Source organism: Sapajus apella, unplaced genomic scaffold (assembly GCF_009761245.1).
Source record: "Sapajus apella isolate SASKATOON/1434 unplaced genomic scaffold, GSC_monkey_1.0 scaffold27, whole genome shotgun sequence".
Taxonomy (NCBI): Eukaryota; Metazoa; Chordata; class Mammalia; order Primates; family Cebidae; genus Sapajus; species Sapajus apella.
Genome location: NW_022436967.1, coordinates 17,870,087 through 17,891,436, shown reverse-complemented (window position 1 = coordinate 17,891,436; position 21,350 = coordinate 17,870,087). Strand labels below are relative to the sequence as shown.

Here is a 21,350-nt window from a genome sequence, read left to right as displayed (position 1 = left end):
CACACACACACACACACACACACACACACACACACACACACACACACACACACCCCTTTCTTCTCCTGACCTGAAAGGTAGGTTTTAGGCTTGCACTTGAGAAAGCTACCATCTCAGCCTTGGATTCGGCATTTAGCATGCTTCCTTAGAGTGTGCTTCACACCCAATTCCACAGTGATCATTTTAAAGAGCAGTTTGTTTCCTGAGGAAGCTTTTGCGGTTGACCAAGAGATACGTTATTGTTCACAAACACCCACTTGCTTTATGTGGTTCTTCGACCTAAGAAAATTTCTTGCTGTCTCTATAATTCCTCCTCATTTCTCTTTTTATGATGAATCTTTGTAGGGACATAAATTTCCTACAGGCTCCTTAGCCAAGTATGGCTGAAAGGGGCAGCTAGGAGTGATTTATAAAATCAAGGATAATTTCTTGTGCAAGCCTCCAAGGCTGGGACCCACAGTGCAGCCTAGATTTTTCTTGTGACTCTCAGTAAGAATGTTTTATACAGGGACTTCTCATTTTCATCTCCCTTGTTTGACCTGCCTGATACCTTATTGAGGCGTTTTATTTCACATTCGTAATGCTCCTTCTCCTTGTTCGCAAGAGCATTATTTTCCTTTAAAAGCTTATTCTCTTTCTTCAATTCATGTAATTCTTCATTTAGGTGTTCCTTTTCCTTCTGAAGTAAAGACCGAGAAAAGAAAATCAAAATCAGTACAGGTCGAATAAGATGATATTGTATGAATCCTGACATATCAAACGTTGCAGGCAGATTGAGGAGTCACCCTTCTGAAATACAATAAAAACAGAACTTGCAATATTTTAACTTAATGTTTCATTTGAGCAATATTCTTTGGATGGAGGCTAGGATTAGGATTGAAGGAATCTTACTTTTATCAGAATCTACTGAAGTATCTTAGGTTTTGTGACCCTAGGACAAAAAAAAAATCAAAATTTCTAATTCTTACTTTAAATGTCAAATAAATGGGTCTGCAGGATAAGCAAGTTCCTATGTACTGTTACTAGGTGATGGATAAGTGATTAAGAAAAATAGCTGAAAATCTTAAAAAGAAAAAACTGTCATTGTAGGTAAACAATACTAAATATCTCAAAACTCAGTCCTGTATCATTTCGTATTAGAAAGAGGGAAAAGGGAATAATTTTTAGGCAAATAACACCCTCCACTACAGATCATTATTTAGAGCACTATATTGTTGTGATTATCATTTTTAAAAGGTAGAAATCAATTAATCCAACTGCCATCATTCCTGCATGTTTTAGATATCATCCAGAAGTGCAGAGTTTTAACCAACTGAAGGTTAGCTGCTTAAACACCAACAGGCTCTGGACTGAGACAGTATATCCTCTCTTTTAATTTTGTGTAATAAATAGTAAACTTTTTGTGAAGTAAATTGGATTCTTAATGATATTGAGACTTTAACTCGGTAAAATAAATATTGCAGAAAATAGGTAACTCAAGATGCAAAAATAGCTAATATATGTGTTAAAGTGTGTTAAGTAAGCAATATTTCCCAATACAATTATTAAATTTAAGAAATCCACTTTAAGTAATTTACTTTACTTAACAGGGAAAATATTTCTACATGCTTTTATTTAAATAGAAAGAACCTATATACTTAGAAAATAAACCAATTACTTTCTAATGTAGCATAATTTAGGAGAAAATTATTCCCAATGAGAAAACGGTCTCAACTGTATGAGAGAAAAATTGCTCAGATTCCTGCATAGGGTGTAACTGGAAAAGGAAATGACAGCTACATGGCAGAAGGGGAGTGTTGCTAAACTCTGTTTTCCTGACTCACTGTGACAAAGACATTCTAGCAAGGTAGGAAAACCTGGACTGGCATTGTCTGCGGTGATTTTAAACGTTACCTTAAAATTTGTACATGTGTTAAAATATTGTCAGTGCCGCGCCTGGCGCGGTGGCTCACGCCTGTAATCCCAGCACTTTGGGAGGCCGAGGCGGGTAGATCACGAGGTCAAGAGATTGAAACTATCCTGGTCAACATGGTGAAACCCCTTCTCTACTAAAAATACAAGAAATTAGCTGGGCATGGTGGTGCGTGCCTGTAATCCCAGCTACTCAGGAGGCTGAGGCAGGAGAATTGCCTGAACCCAGGAAGCGGAGGTTGTGGTGAGCCGAGATCGCGCCACTGCACTCCAGCTTGGGTAACAAGAGCGAAACTCTGTCTCAAATATATATATATATATATATATATATATATATATATATATATATATATTGTCAATGCCTCATGGTATCAGCGATAAGGCTTCCCCTCAGAGTCTAACACTTTTTGTTTTTTCTTACTATACCTAAAATAACAAGAGGCCATTAGAGTTTAAGGTTTCCTCCCATATTCTACAATATCCATAAAGTCCAACAATGGAAAGTAAAAGCAGGAAGAAAAAGAGTGCTCTTTAGTAAAAACTGTCATCTCAATTGTCATCATCCAGTTCTCAGCAAGGGATTCATGGAGCTTTAGAATCTGGAGGCTGGGTTCAAGTTTCTTTTTACCAACGTTGGCAAATCAATTTGTTTGCATCTCAGCTTTCTCATCTTTAATATAGCAAAAACACTATTTTGCTCATAGGTGGGCTGAGAATGTTAAACGAGATAATGAGGATGAAGGCTTTTAAAAATGTCATACATTTATGGTCACAGAAGTAAAACCTCCTATGTAAATCTCTCTGTAAGCTGGAAAGCTACCGCACAAATACAAGGTATTGCCATATTATCATTATGAACACTACTAATGAAAATAATAAATAACGAATAAAAGCAAAAGAAAAAGAATAATTTTCTCTTAGGCTGAAATGCTCTAGCGATTTTAGCAAATCTGTGGATCAGTTTCCTCCTTCCTAGAAGGGCCTGGCGAATGACTGTCTGCCTATTTATGCAACCCAGGAGGAAGCCAGCAGAGAATCTCCTTCCTTCTTATTCTGGAGAAGTGACCCTGGTTCATGGCTCTGGGGGACTTGCGTAACCCGTACACCCTTGCACATCGGTCGTTGCTCAGTAGTGAGTTGTTTTTAATAAAACGGTAGGTTTTCTACAGGAAACCAACCCCTCTCCTCATCCCCCAAAGCTCGTCCCCAGCTTTTACTCAGATCCCCCGGGCGCGAGGACCCGGGCTCCGCCCACCTCCTCCCGCCGCAGCCGGTCCCGGGTCAAGTCGCGCTGTCTGTCGTCCTCTCTCTGCCTCTGAAGTCGCTCCTTCTCCCGCGTGCTGAGGAATCTTTCTGCGGCGTCCACTTTCGTCTTCAGCTCTGCTACCTGAGGAGGTCGTTCACGGAGAGCTGCAGACACTTTCTCTGAAGTTCACACGCCCCTGGATTTATTCCCAGGCTATGCACTTTGAACGGAAATGCACCTCTCCAGGACGTCCCCTAAGGAGAGGTTTTACTTCCCACCGTCCCTAACGCAGATAGGGATATTCGCATTCAAAAGGGAGCTTGGCCTTGCATCAAAACAGCCTCCAGCTCTTCCTTCTTTTCTTCAAACCACCCCTACTTCAGAGGGAATTAAAGACTTAGACCACACCCAGGGGGTTCTCTAGGTTTGTTGGCCTAGTCTCAACTCTCCAGGTGAGCCTGACCTGGTCTGGAAAAGGTAGCGAGGGGCAGCAGGTTAGGTAGAATATGCCTACACCAGAAAAAAAAAAAAAAAAAAAACAAAAACAAAAACAAAAAAACCAGACATGGCCTTTAATTTATCAGTAATTTGCAGCAATTGACCTTCCACTAGGTGTCAAATCACTCTGACGACAGAGCGACAGGTCCTCAGAGTGACCATAGTCCAGATGGAGAATCTTAGAGATGGGGACTTCTTCCCAGATGGGGATTATAGCCATCATTAACACCCTGTCTTCATACACCTGCAAGCCTATCGGAAAGCAGTGTAAGCATTCTCTCTGGGATCATCTTCTTTAACATTTAGAGACCCGGATTGCCCCAGCAGGAATACTGCAAGGCTGCCTGACCATTGGCTGCTGCAAGGGGAACTTTATCTTGCACCTCCTAAATTCAATGCTTCTGGGTAACAAAATGAGGAGGAAAGGAACAATGCTGCTATATTATAACACTTATGGTCAAGTTTCTTAACACTGAATTATTTAGAGGAATTTACTTTCTCTTTTTGTCTCTTTTTGATGATAGAATAATTTTAAATTCTAAATTGTCTTTTATGTATTAAAGTAGTGTTTCTTCCAAAAGCTCCTTTCTCACTAAAGCTTCTTGAGAGCAAATGTGCTTTAGATTGAAGAGAGGATTGCCCAGTTTCTTTCACACTTTCACTGTTACCACCCTTTGCTTCTTTATTTGTGGAAAATAGCTCATGCTATCTAATTAAAGAATTAGGGCTAACCTGGCATAAACAGCATGGACTTTGAACCATTTCTCACCTCACATATAACCTTGTGTTTTTATAGCTTCTAGTAACAAAGGTAAGGCTGGGATACTCTATGAGCTGGGATAAATGTGCTGAGAACTCACTGGGAGCTATTTTTGCACCTTTCTTTAGCTATGTTCAAGACAACTCACTGACACCGTTCATTAATCTTCAGTGGCACGAGGCCAATACTACACTCAGCACCCTCCCCGTCATTTCCAACAGTTTGCTACCCACAAAGCTGTTTGTAGCTGACATCAATGAAACTCTTCACACACGTGGCCCCACTAAGATAATGGATTTAAAGAAAATACCAAATAGAGAGGATTTACCTTTCGTTCGTATAACTCTTTCATACTTCTAAATTGCTGATCCCATTGCTGGTTAACTTCCAGGAGCTGAAATTATTAAAATTTGGTGAATCAACAAAGAATTTCTGCCCATTTGGAAATCTGCCCAAAAAGAAATTAGTTTCTGAGCTTATTAAAATTTTAGAAGCCAAGGATGAAGACGTTTTTTTCTCACCAAGGTCTGATTGGGCCGGCATGATTAAGTTGAACACACTCTCACCTTTTCATAACTGGTTTGTATATGAAAAACTATTAGCCGGATGTAGTAGCTCACACCTGTAATCCCAGCACTTTGGGAGGCCAAGGCAGGCAGATCGCTTGAGGTCAGGAGTTTGAGACCAGTCTGCCCAACATGGTGAAACCCCCCATCTCCACTAAAAATACAAAAATTAGTTGGGCATGGTGGCAGTCGCCTATAGTTCTAGCTACTCAAGAGGCTGAGCCCGGAAAATCGCTTGACATGAGAGGCAGACGTTGCAGTGAGCCAATATCACGACACTGCAACCCATCCTGAGTGACAGAGCAAGACTCAGTCTCAAAAAAGAAAAGAAAAGAAAAACTAGTAAGTCTTAGGTATATCTTGACAAGTCAGCCGAACAGTTTATCAGTAACTTTTAACTTTTCTTAGTTATTTGAATTTACATTTTGTCTAATCCAACCACAATCTGATAAAAATTTGTAAGTATTGAGGATTTTCTGTAAGATTTATTAATGCATGAAAGTTCTTTTCCCAAAGTTTTTCATATTTTTCTATGTGCTTACACTGATTATAATGAAATATTTTTTCCAGCTCTTTTAAAGCAGAATTTATGTTAACAAAGCCTAGACTCCAATAACTGATAATGATTTTCATACAATAATGTGCTTTAAAAGATTAACACGATTTATAATACTCAACAAATAGTATCACAATTTTGAAAATTTAGATTTTCAAGAATTATAATTTTGCCATAAGACTAATTTAAAGATCTTAAAACTATCTGCTATTTAGAAGTAGAAGAAATGCTATGATCTGTGGTTAGCTTTTTGTTGGGGAAGTTTGTAATTTTCCACATTAAGAGAAATTCCAACACTTACCGATGTGGAACAGACACTGAGAAGATAGTCACAATGACTAAAATAAATAGCAAGACTTTCTCCTAATTAAAAAGCAAACTGCTGAATCTAGACTGGCAGTTCCTAGGTAACTCTTACAACTGGAAATACATGTCATTATTTTGTATGAGACTGTATAATATTATTATATCAAGGGAGTTACTCTGTTGGCATTTTAGGGATTCCCATTTGTATATGACAATAATATTACTCTGCCATAGTTCAGTGATTTTCCAGAAGGTCACAATATTCTTCACAGTATCAAAGAAGGTAGAAGTCACCATAGAAGAGAACATGAAAAGTGTAATATATAGAATGAATTAGAAAAGGAATTACAGGCTGGGCGTGGTGGCTAACTCCTGTAATCCCAGCACTTTGGGAGGCTGACGTGGGCAGATCGCTTGAGGACAGGAGTGCGAGACCAGCCTGGCCAAAATGGCAAAACCTTGTCTCTACTAAAAATACAAACATTAGTTAAGCATGCTTGTGCATGCTTGTTTGTAATCCCAGCTACCTGGGAGGCTGAGGCACAAGAATCACTTGAACCCCAGAGGCAGAGGCTGCAGTGAGCTGAGATCGGGCCACTGCACTCCAGCCTGGGTGACAGAGCAACATTGTCTCAAAAAAAAAAAAAAAATTACAAAATTGACAATACATGCAGTGCTAAAATTGTTATACTTTTCACTACTTCCAATGTCAAAAAGAGTAAAGAGATTCTAGCATTAATTAAGCTCAGAAAAATGAAACTCAAAATAATACCCATTAATTCCCAGGAACATTGTTGAAACTTTATTTATGATAATGTTCTTAACTCCCATGTGTTTGGACACCCAATTCATGAAGTCATAGCACCTAAATCATCTATACTTAAAGACTTTTCAAGTAACTCAAGAAACCTTGAGTTTCAAGGTGTATCAAGTTGCAAGGCATAAAGGATAAAGGGGATAAAGTCACTTGATCTGTGTGGAGGACACAGCTAAGTTTTGAGAAAATAAGGATTATATTATCAGACTTATGACTTTGTCATTTTTCATTCATCACTGCACAGATACTGAGACACCAAGTATGAGACATACAGGTGAATAAGAAAAAAGCATTTGCTCTCAAAATAGTGCAGTCCAGTATCTCAAAGATAAATACTGTGACCCGATAACAAAAAATAAAAGGCAGAAGATAATACATTATTTTATCCTTAGCATTAATCCATGGCATGTATGGCTTTAGGGAATATTTCTAGTTACCTCTTTTCTCTGTTTTTCCAAACGCCTTATCTTTTGTTCAAGAGAATTTGTCAAGTTCTTTCTTGTTGATGATTCAGCACACTTAAAAGAAAAACAAAAAAGCAAAAACAAAAAGAAAAGAAAATGGAAACGAAACTACTTACAAAATAAACAGAAGTACTGTTCCTCACAAACCCCATGCATTTGGCCAACTCTGTTGTGATTTATAAAAATACCTGATTCTAGCAGTAATAATCCTCACACCCTATGTCCTTCTTAGTGACTGACTGGTTGATGAATCAGCTTCATATTATGTTTTAGAATCGTTTATGTAAACTAGTTACCAAAATAATTCTTTAATAAATTATAAATATATCTATATACTATTATGGGTAAGTCAGAGATTAAAATTTTATGAATTTGGATTTTAATAATTTCTTAAAAAATGACAATTCAGAAATCAGGTAAGTTCCATGGATACATTTTAAATATTTTTATGGTAAAAATTTCAAAAAAGTCATTTTGGTAGCTGTGCCCATGAACATGTATGTGAGTAATATTCTGAAAAGTAGACCCAGCAAAAGTCAGAGGAATGACAGAATCATCAAGAATAGAGACAAACACATACAGCTAAAATGCAGCTAGTTGATTCTAAAACTAAACGAAGTTAACTACTTCAATGACCATGACATGAGAATGTTATAGAGGTGGGCATAGATTATCTGGTACTGTGTGATTTTGGCCAGCTCCTTGAATAAAGTCACTAGATTTCAAGTTTAGATTATTAATAAATTACTGGCATAGTGAAAAGTTTACCACCATTCTTTTCATTTTTTTTTTTCCAGGAGTGAGAGTATTCATTTAAAGATAACACAAAAGCTATGGAAGCTGTCTGCTGTCTGCCTAAATCAACTAAGAACAACATTTACTTTAATGAAGGACTGGCTCCTCTATAATAATTCAATAGTCCTATTACTATCTCATATCAGAGTCATATAAGTAACACAATGAATTGGGTGATGAGGGTAGTTACTAAATCTGTAATCAGTTTCAGGCTTAATAGTTATTGTAAAGCACTTAATTGTTTAAAGCTATTCATAAACAATTAAAAATATTTTTAAAATATGTTGGTCTTTGCCAGAAATATGTACAGGAAACCTTTCTTTTGCAATCTTCATGGGATTCCAAGAAACTTTCTTCATTAGAAATTATTTATAAAACGGTATTTTCTATATTTTCTCTGTTTACTTATGTTTCAGCATTTTATAGTTTGATGATATTTTATGTAAGCATAAATGTTGTTCTTTTTTTTCTTAGCTTCTTCTTATTTAGACTTATGTTATTGTAGGGCTAAGTGCCCCACAGGGTTGTGGGGTGTCCCTTATGCTGTGCTGAGGCGCAGGATGAGAAATAAAGAGACAGGGCATAGAAGTACAAGGAAAACACAGCTGGGCTCAGGGGTGCCACACCACCTATAAGCAGAGACAGGCGAGGCCCCGAATGTCCAGAAGTGTCTGTATTTACCGGGTATAGGTTAGGGGGCAGGGTAGTGAGTGAAGTCATCTTTAAGGTTAGTGATAGAGTTGTGAGCAATAAAACAAGGGGTCCACGCCCTTTAGGTCACCTAGGCTAGGAGGTTGACAGTGCGCAGCAAGGGGTCCAGCCCCGTTAGGTCACCGAGGCATGGAGGTGGGCCGTGCGCAGTGAAGAGGGTGCAGTGTGCAATACCTCTACCTATGGGCATGCTACTCCTAAGAAGACGTATAGGAGGATGCTTAAGTCACACAGCAGTGACAGAGCTGTCAGGGTCTACCACCACCTCCTGCCAGCTTCCAATGAGTTCTACAGGAGGATGCTTTTTGAGCCAGCACAGTAACAAGAGCTGATAAAGTTCATAGTCACCAAGGTGTGATTATCCGGAGGGGTTTTGAGCCCTCGGATGCCCGAGAGATTGCTGGTCTGAGGGCAGCCTTCCACAAGAACTGGAGCAAGGTCCTACAACTCCTTTATCAGGAGTGGTTCTTGCCCCAAGCCTGACATACAGCGGGTATCTTTACCATACTGAACGCTGCCGCCTGGGTTATGGATTCTTGTCCTGGTATAACCGTTTTTCCCTTAAATTATGCTCGGCACTGTGTCTACTCCAGACATTCCTCCGACTATAAGCCGCTTATTCCTTAATTCTTGCTCTGTACCATGTCTACTCTAGGCATTCCTCCGATTATAAACTAAGATTATATATATATATATATATATATGTATGAAAATAACTGAGTGGTAAGATATTCTTTAGGCACTCATTCTATGAACTAATATATGATTATATAAAGGAAATAACGGCGTAGTAACACTATAAATTGAGATATTCTTCAGGCACTAATTGTGCCAGGATTCTGTTTAGCTCTCCTTCCTCGGTACCTATACAGGGGGTTACCCACATGTTATAATTAAGACTACATTTAAAAAGAATCAGTTTTCTGTGGGTCAATAAACTCTGAATGATTACATTTGCTCTTGACCTCAAGAAGCTGGTGTGGCTGAGCATCAAGAGTGACATGGAAACCCAAGTGTCAAGTATGTTGGGGCCTGTAACTGGACCTTCTTTTTTTGGGGGGAAGACTTGCAAGAAACTGGACCCATTCTGGATTAGAACAGACTATTAAGTGCCTTTGATCTGGAAAATGCTGTGACCCAACCCTGCTTAGTGCATCTTGAGGTCATCAGCAAATTAGGGGCACAGTGAGACTGGATTTTAGAACAGTAGTTCTTACCACAAGAGCACATCAAAGTCACCGTTAAGCTTGCTAAACAAAGCATCCTGAGCCGTGGATTAGAATTTCTAGAAGAGCAGTCAGGGCGCCTCTATTTCTAATACATTTCCTAGGTAATCATGATTCATATTAAAGTTCAATACATTCCCATTTTAGGGAATAAATTATGGGTCCTCAAAAGTGGCTCCTCTCTGTTTGTGATGTAGACAAGTCTGTGATCGGCAAGCATTTGTATGTCCCTACCTTCTGGGAACCCAGATGTGGAACAATGAGACAATGTGCTTTTTGTTTGCCCCATAAATAATTTTCTCTGGAAGAAAATTATAATACATTTCATCCTTGATTTTTCTTTTATAAATAAAAATTATTGAAAAGCTAGATACCAAATCTGCAAGAGAATCTATTTGCAATTGCAGGAGTACTAGTTTTGAAATTCATAAATAATGTTCAATCATAAGTAGGGGAGGATAAGAGGGAGGAAAGATAGAAAACATAGTGAATAGAAATGGCATGTAAGTCACAAATGTATCACCAGAGCTTTCTCTGGACATTAATCAATATTTTGCCATGGTTCATGTGTCTCAGGTTTCTATAGAATAAAGCAAAATTAATCAAATACAAAGGTTTGGGGGACGTTTTCATTTGTATTTGCTTTGCTTTGCAGTTTCTAATGAAGGCATCTGATTTGCAGTAACTACAGAGATTTTCAGCCATTGTTTCTAGTAAAAGCTGCTTGCAGAACAGTTATTTCCTATAAATAATTTTCTATAATTATTCCCTTTAAAGTAGAGTTTGTGTTCAGAGCATCTGGGCACTTCTTTCTCTATGATAACATCCTTACCAATGTATTCAAAGTCTGACACTACTAAAAAACCTAAATGAACAGGAGGTTCCACTTAGTTTCCCATTATATCTTGGCTATCTCTAAAATAAAACTTAGAAAATATTTGAATTCATTCAATTAATAGTAGTCTCTGTTGCTGAACAAAATCTATGGTACCAGTTGTAAATAAATTAAAATGTTACTACAGATACTCTATTGCTACAATATGTTCTATTTCTAACCACACCAATATAGTATTCTTTCTTAGATTTTATATAGAGCCAAATACATCTAAATCAAGAACAAAATAAGGAACGCACAGAACTGGAAGGCTGAAAGGAATTTAAGTCCAGTGGGGTTAAAGGAGATGTACCAGTTACTTAGATATTTTTTTCTATGCTAAATCATATTGGTTAAAAATATACAGCAAATCTTAGCTAAAGAAAGCAAGCTTGCCATTTCTGCTTTTACTAAGAAATGCACAATTAACCACTAGAAATGCTGTCGATGCTAGATGTGATCAGCTCATCTAGAAGTATATTCTTACCTCTTCATGCTTCGTAGAACTTTCTGCAGCAATCATTCTAGATGTGTTCTGTACAAAATGTGCCGTGGAAACTGTTTTTCCTGGAGTCTTGGAAAGCAGAAAGAAAAATGGGAAAAATAAGTATCTTATGATATATTTTAGGGTGAAAGCAAATACACAAAATTCAAAAACCACACATCACCATTAACTCATAAGAGAAAATAATAGCAATAGATTTGCATTAAAAATGAACAGAAGTGACTGTGGATAGGAATTACACAGAATAAAGTGATAAGCACAGCAACTGTGATTTTAACTTTTCTTCTCTTCCAAATAGGGATTTCCCAGGATGTCTCAAATAGGCAGGCTGTGACTAAGACCTTGGGCAGATTAGACTTACTATGGTATGTAAATCATCTTTCTTCCTTTACTGGCAGTTTCTCCCACTGGAGGAGGAAGTTCTCCACCACAGAAAGCCTGGGCAATCCAACTCTTTCCTCAGTAGCCTAACTGCTATAAATTCATTGTATTTCCCAGAGCAATTAGGTAACTGTTGACTTTTTGACAGCTCGGTTTCCCTAAAGACAAGATTTTCTGGCATTGCCTTGTAAATGTGAGTACAACTTGGTAGAATTTAATGAGTCATATATAATTCTGTAAGTGCCACTAATGCTTATGGAAAGAAAAGGGAAAATAATTCATTGTAAAGAAAAATGGGCATTGTTTGCAAATCTAATCTTCTATATTGGCAGAAAGGTTAAACTTGCCTTTCAAGTTTAACACTTTTTTTCTAATGATCAAGTCTAGATTGTCTCCATGACTCATTTGAAATGAAATCTTTTGGAGAAATAGTTTAGTGTTAATTCGTTGACTGCTGTCATTTTAGAGGCCTTGAGGTAATAGAACACTACTGGGTAGTACAGATAAAAGCGTGGAAATGGTAGATACTTGGAGCTACATAAATGGACCCGGATGGAACAGAAGACTTCATTTTGGACTTGGAGCAAAAAAGAGGCGAGGGATGCAAAAAAGGAAAGAATGTGTAACTAAAAAGAGAAAAAAAAAATGCAGCCAATCATTTAACTTCATTAGACCTGCCTATGAGATATCCACATATATATATGATAAAGCCTAAAATTCCAGTTCTTCAAAAGGGAATGATTGAGTTTTCAATATTTGGCCCTCCAGTTTCTCCTGAATATCTCCCCCTACTCTCTAACTCTCCCCTGTGCTCCAGCCATCCTGACCAACCTCCCTTTCCTGAAGTCAGTGATATGGTTCTATGCCCCTGATCCCTGTGCCTGCTGTTCTTAACCCCTCAGATGTCTCCTCTCTGGGCCCTCCATCCAACCTTGTGCCCAGGAAAACCTACAATTAATGCTTCTCTTTCCTTCTGAACTTCTCTTGGCCTTCTCTAATCAGCTAAGAAGGGCACTTCAGCATGCATTACAATTACATATTTCCATGTTCCTTGGCTCATCTCTGTGTCCACAGTACCCAGGCACTGAGCTGTCAGGCACACAGCAGGCATTCAACACACTTTGCTACATGAATAAATGGATGAATATCTATATAATGATATACCAAATTGATGAACTTTTTGCTAGTGTGTGTGTGTGTATGTGCGTGTGTGTGCGTTCACCTTCTTCTAGTTTCTTGTTTTGCAAAACAAGGACTATACTTGAGTGAAAGGGAGGGACACTGCCTTAAAGCAAAATCCAAAAATACAAATGGGAATCAAATTGTTCATTCAGAGTACTGAAAGTAAAAGTTATAACTCACATAAGATCTGACCTTACGGTATAGAAGCAGCAATTTCCTGAACTGACACTTTATCAGCACTAAAATCTGCTCATCAGAAAATAAAAGAAAAAACTTTATCATAAAAATATTTTTCCTCTGAAACATACCAGGCACATACACACACTGTAGTTTTATATAGTTTAAAGTTCCCTTCAACCTTAACTTCGTATTTGGTAGTAATAACCTAGTGGATATGGTAACATTGACCTAGAAAAGTGGGTCAGAAGAACATTTTCTTGGCAGGAAATACCATCCTTAGCATTGCACCTTTTGAGTAACCTCTGTAAAGTATCCCTGATGCACATACATTGTTAGGTGTGATGGCTTCTATTAAATGGAAATTCTATGCCTTTGCATCTTTCATTACAATTTCTTTGCCTCTTCTGCTATGCAGATAAACAGCAAACAGATTTTCTATTAGCTCGAGAGAGACATGTGGTTATTTATGAATAAATAATAACTCTTCTGAAGAACCACAAGTTTGGTTTCAGAAAAATGAGACTTCCAGTAGCCCATCCCTAAGAATGAAATGGGTCTTTTCTGTTACATATGCTCTCTTCACTTCACCTCCATCCCTCTCACATTATGCCATATATTTTAAGAGTCTGGATTTTAGTTAAGCTTTGTTTCATGACAAGTCACACTAGCTGAAATTACTTTCAGAGAAACAGAGGTGTCACTCTATGTTTCCAAGGCTATTGTGAGGAGTATTTCTGAAGTCACTAAAATATTATATAGAGGAAAGAAAATTAAAATTAACAGAGAGAAATATGATAAAGAAATGAGGACTACCAGTCACTGGTCTGTAACCATCATTCTGGTGGACAATAATTATATCAAAATTAGTCCAAGAAGAGAGGATGACATTTCTATAAATTCTTGGAGGCATGCTTTGGCAGGTAAAAGAAACGTGGTTTTTTCCTTTTATATCCTTTTAGAGTGGGAGTTGAAAAACTTTATTTGCTTCCTGAATCTATTTGCATGAATTTTTAAGTGTATGTGCTCTGTAAATCGGAAAGCTCTAGAATTAGATCATCTGGATTCACATCGTGTCTCTATCACTTACTGCTTGTGACTTTGGTTATCTAAACATCTAAGATGCTTAAGGTCTCTAAGGCTCAATCTCCACATCTATACAGTGGGATGGTAATAGTGTCCTCCTATGGTTGCTATCTGAGCTTAGATGGTAATAATAATTTGGCTCTAAAGATAGGACCATCAATCAAATTATTTAAGGAACAAATAATATGACAAAAGGAAAGGGCAACCCACAATTTATGCATCACTCACTATGTACTAGACATTGTGTGGGCTCCAAAAGAAAACAAAAGCAAAAGTCCCTGCTTATGATGAAATGTACACACACATAGGTACGTGTGTGTGTCAATCTATATATTTGAAAAACTAAACAGTAAAAGAAAACCAGGAAATAAATGGTAGAGACAATAAGGCCTGTAAGAATTCAGAGGAGAAAGTGCTCATTCTCAGCTTTAACAGCTAAGGAAAGAGTTAGAGTTTCTGTTGGGCCTTGAAGTGTATATAGGATTTTGATAGAGAATGAAAGCTGAGATATAAATGCTGTACAGGGAGCAATGTAAGAAACAGAACAGAACTGGGCAAACCGAAGTATGAAAGATTCTGACAAGTCCAGTTTAACTATAGTGGGGTCCATGTGGTATTTCTAAAGGTGATTCGGATAAAATCATAAAATATTTTAATTTCAGATAAAGAAATGTTGACCTTATAGGCCATAGGGAGTTACTAAAGACCTTTGGGCAAAGGAATTACATGATCAAAGTGTTTTTTAAAGTGCTTTTAGTACACCATGTATTAAATAGGAGAAATTGGAATCTGCAGTGCAGTTAATATAAATTAGCGAAAGTAATATTCAAAATGTTTATTTTAACAGCTTGCGACAATCAAAATATTTAGCAATCAGTGCACCAGGGGCACTAGGAATGGACCATACCCCTACCTGGACTCCAGACTCCTATGTTAATTGCCTACTTGTCACCTCTGCTTATGTACATAATAGTTACCTTGTTCTTCACCTGTCTTGTTTGATCACGAAAACTTAGCTTATGATTTTCCCTGCAAAACTTGCCTTCCCCGTTACAATTAATAACACCTTTTACTCTCCAGACAGAAAATCTTGTAGTCATCTTTGACTCCTGTTTCTCTTACATCCTGTATCCAATCTAGCTGAACATTTTTTAGCCTTTTAAAAAATATATACAGACAGGAGAGCAGCATATTACCAAGAGAGTCCAGAGACTTCTCAGTTTAATGAGCAAGTGGCAAGGTGAAATAAACTTACTTTTTTTTTTTTTTTTAAAAAAGACAGAGTGTCTCTCTCTCATTGTCCAGGCTGGAGTGCAGTGGTGGGAACTTGGCTCACTGAAACCTCCGCCTCCTGGGTTCAAGCAATTCTCCTGCCCCAGCCTCCCAAGTAGCTGGGATTACAGGCATATGCCACCATGCAAGGCTAATTCTTTTGTATTTTTAGTAGAGACGAGTTTTCACCATATTGGCCAGGCTGGTCTTGAACTCCTGACATTGTGATTCACTTGCCTCAGCCTCCCAAAGTGCTGGGATTATAGGCATGAGCCACAGCTCTGATAAATTTTTGTAGTCCACGCTGGAGTACAGTGGAACAATGATAGCTCACTATAACCTCTAACTCCTGGGCTCAAGCAATTCAGCTGCCTCAGCCTCTTGAGTAGCTACAGATATGTACCACCATATCTGGCAATTTTTATCTTTTAATTTTTTGTAGAGCTGGGATTCTCACTATATTGCCAAGGCTGGTCTTGAACTCCTGACCTCAAATGATCCTCCCACCTCAGCTTCTAAAAAAATACCTTCTAATAACTTTTTCAAAGTGAGGACTTTAATATTTGCCTCCTGATTTTATTCATAGGAACATTTTTAAGAGCATGTCCAGCAGTGACTGATCTCTGGCTGTGGGTCAAGCCTGGTTCCATCACTTGCTAGTTATGTAAACTTGGGCAGGATGATTGGCAATTTTTGCATTGACACCAACTCACTATCATCTTTTAGCTGGATTACTGCACTAACCTAAGGGCTTTCCTGCTTCTATTTTTGCTCCTATTCGCCCATCCCCATTGTTAATGCAGTGGCCATTGTGAGGGTTTTAAAATGTCATTTCATGTCACTCCCTCTGCTCAGAACCTTTCAGTGGCTTCCCATCTCACTCAGAGTGAAAGCAGAACTCTTTCTAGTGGCTAGCAAGGTCCTACACAATCTACCCCAGGCCTCTCTGACTTCATTCTTGGTATCCTCCTGTTACCCTATTCTGCACCATGTCCTGGCAATATTGTTGCCTCTTAAACTTGTTCTCTCTTGCTTTGAACTATCTTTTCCCTAGATGTCTACATGGTACATCCCCTCACCTTTGACAGGTAATGGTGTAAGTGACATCTGTTTATTGAGTCTTCCTGCTACATTTTTCCACAGCACTATATTTTTTTCTTCTTTTTGTTGATTGTCTCCTGACACTTATAGATTGTAAACTCCATGATAGCAACTTTCATGTGTTGTGTTCACTCTGTATTTCTCAAGCCTGAAGTAGTGCTCTTTTAGTGCCTGTGCATGTTCATGTGGGACTCAGACACACACAAATTGCCTTCCTTACTCAAAAACAAATTTATAGTGTTCCCAAATCAGATATCTTCTCAAGAGATTATAAGATCTAAAGATCAGAAACTTCAACTTTTTGGCTTCCAACTAGGACATCACCTCTCTTTGATCCCCCAAACCTGGTTTTGAACTAGCAGAGTCAGGGGACAGGGCTGTCACCAATTCCATAGCCTCCTGGGGGATATATGCTTGTGTCCCTCCTGGCTGGAACTCTGAAACAGTGCTCCTGTGTAATACGGTGTTGTTGTTTGCAGTCTGTTTTGATTATACACTTTTAGCTTTTAGTGCACATCAGACACATTAGAAGGCAAATCGGCTTTTGTTGGTGAGTCTGTAGTCCCTATAAAACTGCAGATTTTGTGAAATCCATGTTTAAAGATTTCTCAGTATCCCACAAAGCAGTAAATAATTTGACCTACCTTGACCATCAGCTCCTTTGTGAAGACTCCTCTGGTCCTCCAGAGTGGAGTTAGCTACTTCTTTCTTTATGATCTCATGGTGCTTTGTGAAGCATCAACTCTAGCACTTATTGTAAAGCAGTTGTTAATTTTATGTACCTTTCTCCCCTGAGATGCTATAAGCCTCTTGAAGATGAGATCAGTATTTATTATTTTAACCTTGGGAACTATCACAGTACCTTCAAGGTACAGAGTAGTAGTACAATACATTTTTACTGAATGAGTCCATTTATGTATGGATCTACAGGACAAAGTCATAGCACAGCCCTGGTTTTCAGAACACAGTCCAGAACACAGAATGACCACAGGGATACACAAATTTATAGGCTTTGCCTCCAAACCAGAAATGATCAGGTAGGACTGTTAACACATGTTTAAAGAGCTGGCTTGTTTCTGTGTATTTTCTTTTTATTCATTTTATAGGCAAATATTTTACCTTATCCTATTTTGGTTACCTAATTAATATTCTTTAACCATCATACAAACGCCTCTTAAAGTTGTTTACTTGATTTTGATTAATATTTAATAAATAAATAATACAAATAGTGAGATATGCTATGGGAAAATTTTTAAAAGGTGGAACGGTGATACTTAATATTTTCTACATTTTCATGATGCTTTATAACATCTTGTAAGTTAGTGTTAACTTATGATCCCCCAAAACACACACTGTTCTTTCATTGTATGTAGCTAATTCTTTCTTTGCTCGGTAGGAGATTTTCAGAAGGAATCTTGCTCTGTTGCCCAGGCTGGAGGGCAGTGGTGCGATCTAGCTCACTGCAACCTTTGCCTCCCAGGTTCAAGGAATTCTCCTGCCTCAGCCTCCCAAGTAGCTGGGATTACAGATGCCTGCCACCACGTCCTGCTAACTTTTGTACTTTTAGTAGAAATCGGGTTTCACCATGTTAGCCAGGCTGGTCTCCAACTCCTGACCTCAGGTGATCCGCCCACCCAAAGTACTGGGATTATAGGCATGAGCCACCATGCCTTGCCAGTAAGGGATATCTTTTGTCAGATTAAGTTTGTCATAGAATAAAATGAGGAAAACCACTCCTGTTTGGCATTTGCATTTCAAAATAGCCTCTTCAACTACAGAAACCATCTTGAAAATCAAGCATTTTAATTTCAAGAGCTAATGTTTTCAAAACCATTTTTAAAGATTTTATGCTAATTTATTTTGTGCAATTTATTTTGAAATGCCTCAAAAAGAAACATGAGTTGATGGATTAAAAGAGGGGTGAATAGATGGATGAATATATGGTGAACAAGTAGAGTAAAATGTTCATGTTCATGGCAGAATTTTGATGGTGGGTATACGTGTGTATACCATACAATTCTTTCAACTTTGCTACGTGTTTGAAATGTTCATGATAAAATATTAGGGGAAAAGTCTGAATCAAGGCATAAAAATTTATACTAAGAATACCTGATTTAAAAAAATGAGTAGATGAAGGGTCAATGTAACCTGTCTTTACCACTTTCACCATCTGCCCCAGTAAAGTAGAGATTTCATGCCTGAGGAAAACGAAAATGAATTAGGGAGAGAGTACTGCGTTGGCCTTCCAGAATGCTGGGATTACAGTATGAACCATGGCACCTGGCCCTAATTCCCCTACTTCTAGATACTCATCTATCATCTTCAAATTGCTTACACTAAACATCAAAGGGCAGAGTGAGCTCCAGCCTTACTCCCTGGGTTAAGTCCAGGGAAGATATGAGTCTTGAAGAGAATTTCTCCACACCACCATGGTATACAGCTATGACATGGCCTTATGACTTGTCTACATACAGAGGTCCTGAGAAAACTCAACCCTAGAGTGGTGTGGAAGCAGAGCCAGAATTTCCCTATATTCCTGGGAAAGATGAAAGATTGGCTAACTGAGGGTTTGAGGGTGCCTCAGAGTCAAATTGAGGAACATATACTGTAACCATATGACCCTAAGGACAAGAGGTGTTCTGAGTGACCTGGAAGCTTTAGTGATTGCCAGTGAGGATACAGGCCAATGAAAAATCCCATAAGGGATACACTACCTCAGTGTCAATGGCAGTGTCAGATGGGGGATCACTGTAGCCCAGATGCCTCTACCCCAAAGTTGCCAGAAAAATATGGAATGTTCAGTCAAATTTGAATTTCAGACAGACAACAATTTTTTGTTCTTTACAGTATTCTGCTATTTATATAAAATTTAAACTTAGGTGGCATCCTATATTTCTATATGCTACATCTGGTAACCCTATTTCCCCCAGATTATTTCACAAAATCTGTTCCACAAACCCCTAGGTACCATTATGTGAAAGGACAGGGAAGAATTCTTGCATACCACTGCACAGAAAACATAAATTGCCTGAGAAAACAATGAAGTGACTGAAATTTTCTTCTGTCAGCTAGTTAAATTGTTTTCCAAAGGACAAGCTAGAGGTCCTAGAATGGAACTAAATTTAGTTTAGAAAACGAAGAAAATTACTATGTTGTACTAAAGAGTTATGTGGTTTAAAATACTTTATTTGCTTCAATCTGAACTTTGTAACAGCTCTGTAAGAAGAGGCAGCTTTGGTGTTAATGAGGACAGAGTTGAGTTTAGAGATGGCAAATGACTTGCTCACAAGTATGATGTGAAAAGTGGGTGGTTGAACCCATATCAGAGCTCATTTAGTCTTCCTGGTTTACTTCCCCCAAAGAACCTTTTATCTATGTGGGTAGACATAAATCACACTCCTAAAAATTATTGCAGGGGACATCATTTACCAATGATGGAGAAGCAATACAGGAGCATAAGCCATTAGGAATATGATTCAGGGAAGTTTTATGGGAATTAAGCGTTTTGAGGGGCTAGATATGAGGTGGTTTGACCTTTAACATTGTATCCAAACAAAATATTACCAAATTCCCACCACTGCTTGCCTAGAGATTAATTTCTATTTCCAAAATTGAAATTAGTGGTCAGAAAAGAGAAATTCAGCCTTTAACAACTGTAATGGTCAGAAAATTCTTTTCTCTGGGAGGAAATTAGCTCCTGATCATTTTATAGCAATGCAGATCATTTTGTTTTTCTCTTGTACTTTGCTCATGTGTTGATCTCACCCTCATTTACGTATGCATTCTTTTTTTTTAAATTCCTTTTTTGAGATGGGGTCTGGCTCTGTTGCCTAGGCTGGAGTGCAATGTTGCGACCTCAGCTCACTGCAACCTCTGCCTCTTGAATTCAAGCAATTCTTATATCTCAGTTTCTTGGGCAGATGGGATTACAGGTGCACTCCACCATGCCTGGCTAATTTTTTTGAATTTTTAGTAGAGATAAACTTTCATCATGTTGGCCAAGCTGGTCTCGAACTCCTGACCTCAAATGATCCACACACCTGGGCCTCCCAAAGTACTGGGATTACAGGCATAAGCCATTGTGCCAAGCCAGCGTATGCACTCTTATATTAAATACTTACTGATTATGGTCTGTGGACCAAGTATTGTGCCAAATACTAGATTAGGAAGATAAGCAAAATGCACATCTCAGATGTATTTTCTATTTTCTGAATATAAAATCTGAACATTAGAGGGGACCAATCCGTTTATAATGGAATATTTTCTGCATCATTCCTGCCAAGGGATTGTCCAGATTAGCTTGGATACTTCAGGTGAAAGAGGACTACCTTCTGCCTGAGGGAATACATTTCAACACTCTGTCTATAGATTTAGACACCATGTTTAAATACCAAAAGTTATAATTATAAAAATTAAGAGACTAGGCATGATGGTGACACCTATAATTCCATCACTTTGGGAGGCTGAGGTGGGGAAATCACATGAGCCCAGGAGGTTGAAGCTATAGTGAGTCATGACTGCACCACCAAACTCCAGTCTGGGTGACGGAGTGAGATGCTGTCTCTAAAATAATAATAATAAACACAATTTTTAAAAATTAAGAAAGAATATGTGCATATAAAAATGATGTAGGTATATGGAAAGGCTATGGTGAGGACTCAACACTTGGGTGATACAAAGAACACATATCAGGAGTGTTTTATCTGAAAATAAGACTGACTTAAAAAGAAAATCTCCCAACATGCTAGCCTGAAAAATTGCAAACATTTACTAACTCATTTTAAATTACAAACATTTATTTTAAAAAGTAATCAGAATAGCTATCGTCCTCACTAGGAAAAAAAAATTGATCTCATTTTTTTGCTACTTATTCTAAAGTCCTGTAAGAAAACATACTTTCGTGCTTTGTGAGTTAT

The 21,350-nt window shown here is 38.1% G+C and overlaps 1 protein-coding gene across 2 annotated transcripts in view; it reads right to left on the bottom strand.

The window, feature by feature from the left end:
• TNIP3 (TNFAIP3 interacting protein 3) overlaps positions 1–21,350 on the bottom strand; it is a 110,414-nt gene that overhangs the window by 24,301 nt on the left and 64,763 nt on the right. For both annotated transcript variants that reach the window (XM_032292414.1, XM_032292415.1), the window contains exons 4-8: positions 11,218–11,304; positions 7,098–7,178; positions 4,744–4,809; positions 3,167–3,298; positions 551–679 (exon numbers count right to left, since the gene is read on the bottom strand). In XM_032292414.1, the coding sequence (XP_032148305.1) occupies positions 551–679; positions 3,167–3,298; positions 4,744–4,809; positions 7,098–7,178; positions 11,218–11,304 (495 nt within the window). The remainder of the gene's footprint in view (positions 1–550; positions 680–3,166; positions 3,299–4,743; positions 4,810–7,097; positions 7,179–11,217; positions 11,305–21,350) is intronic.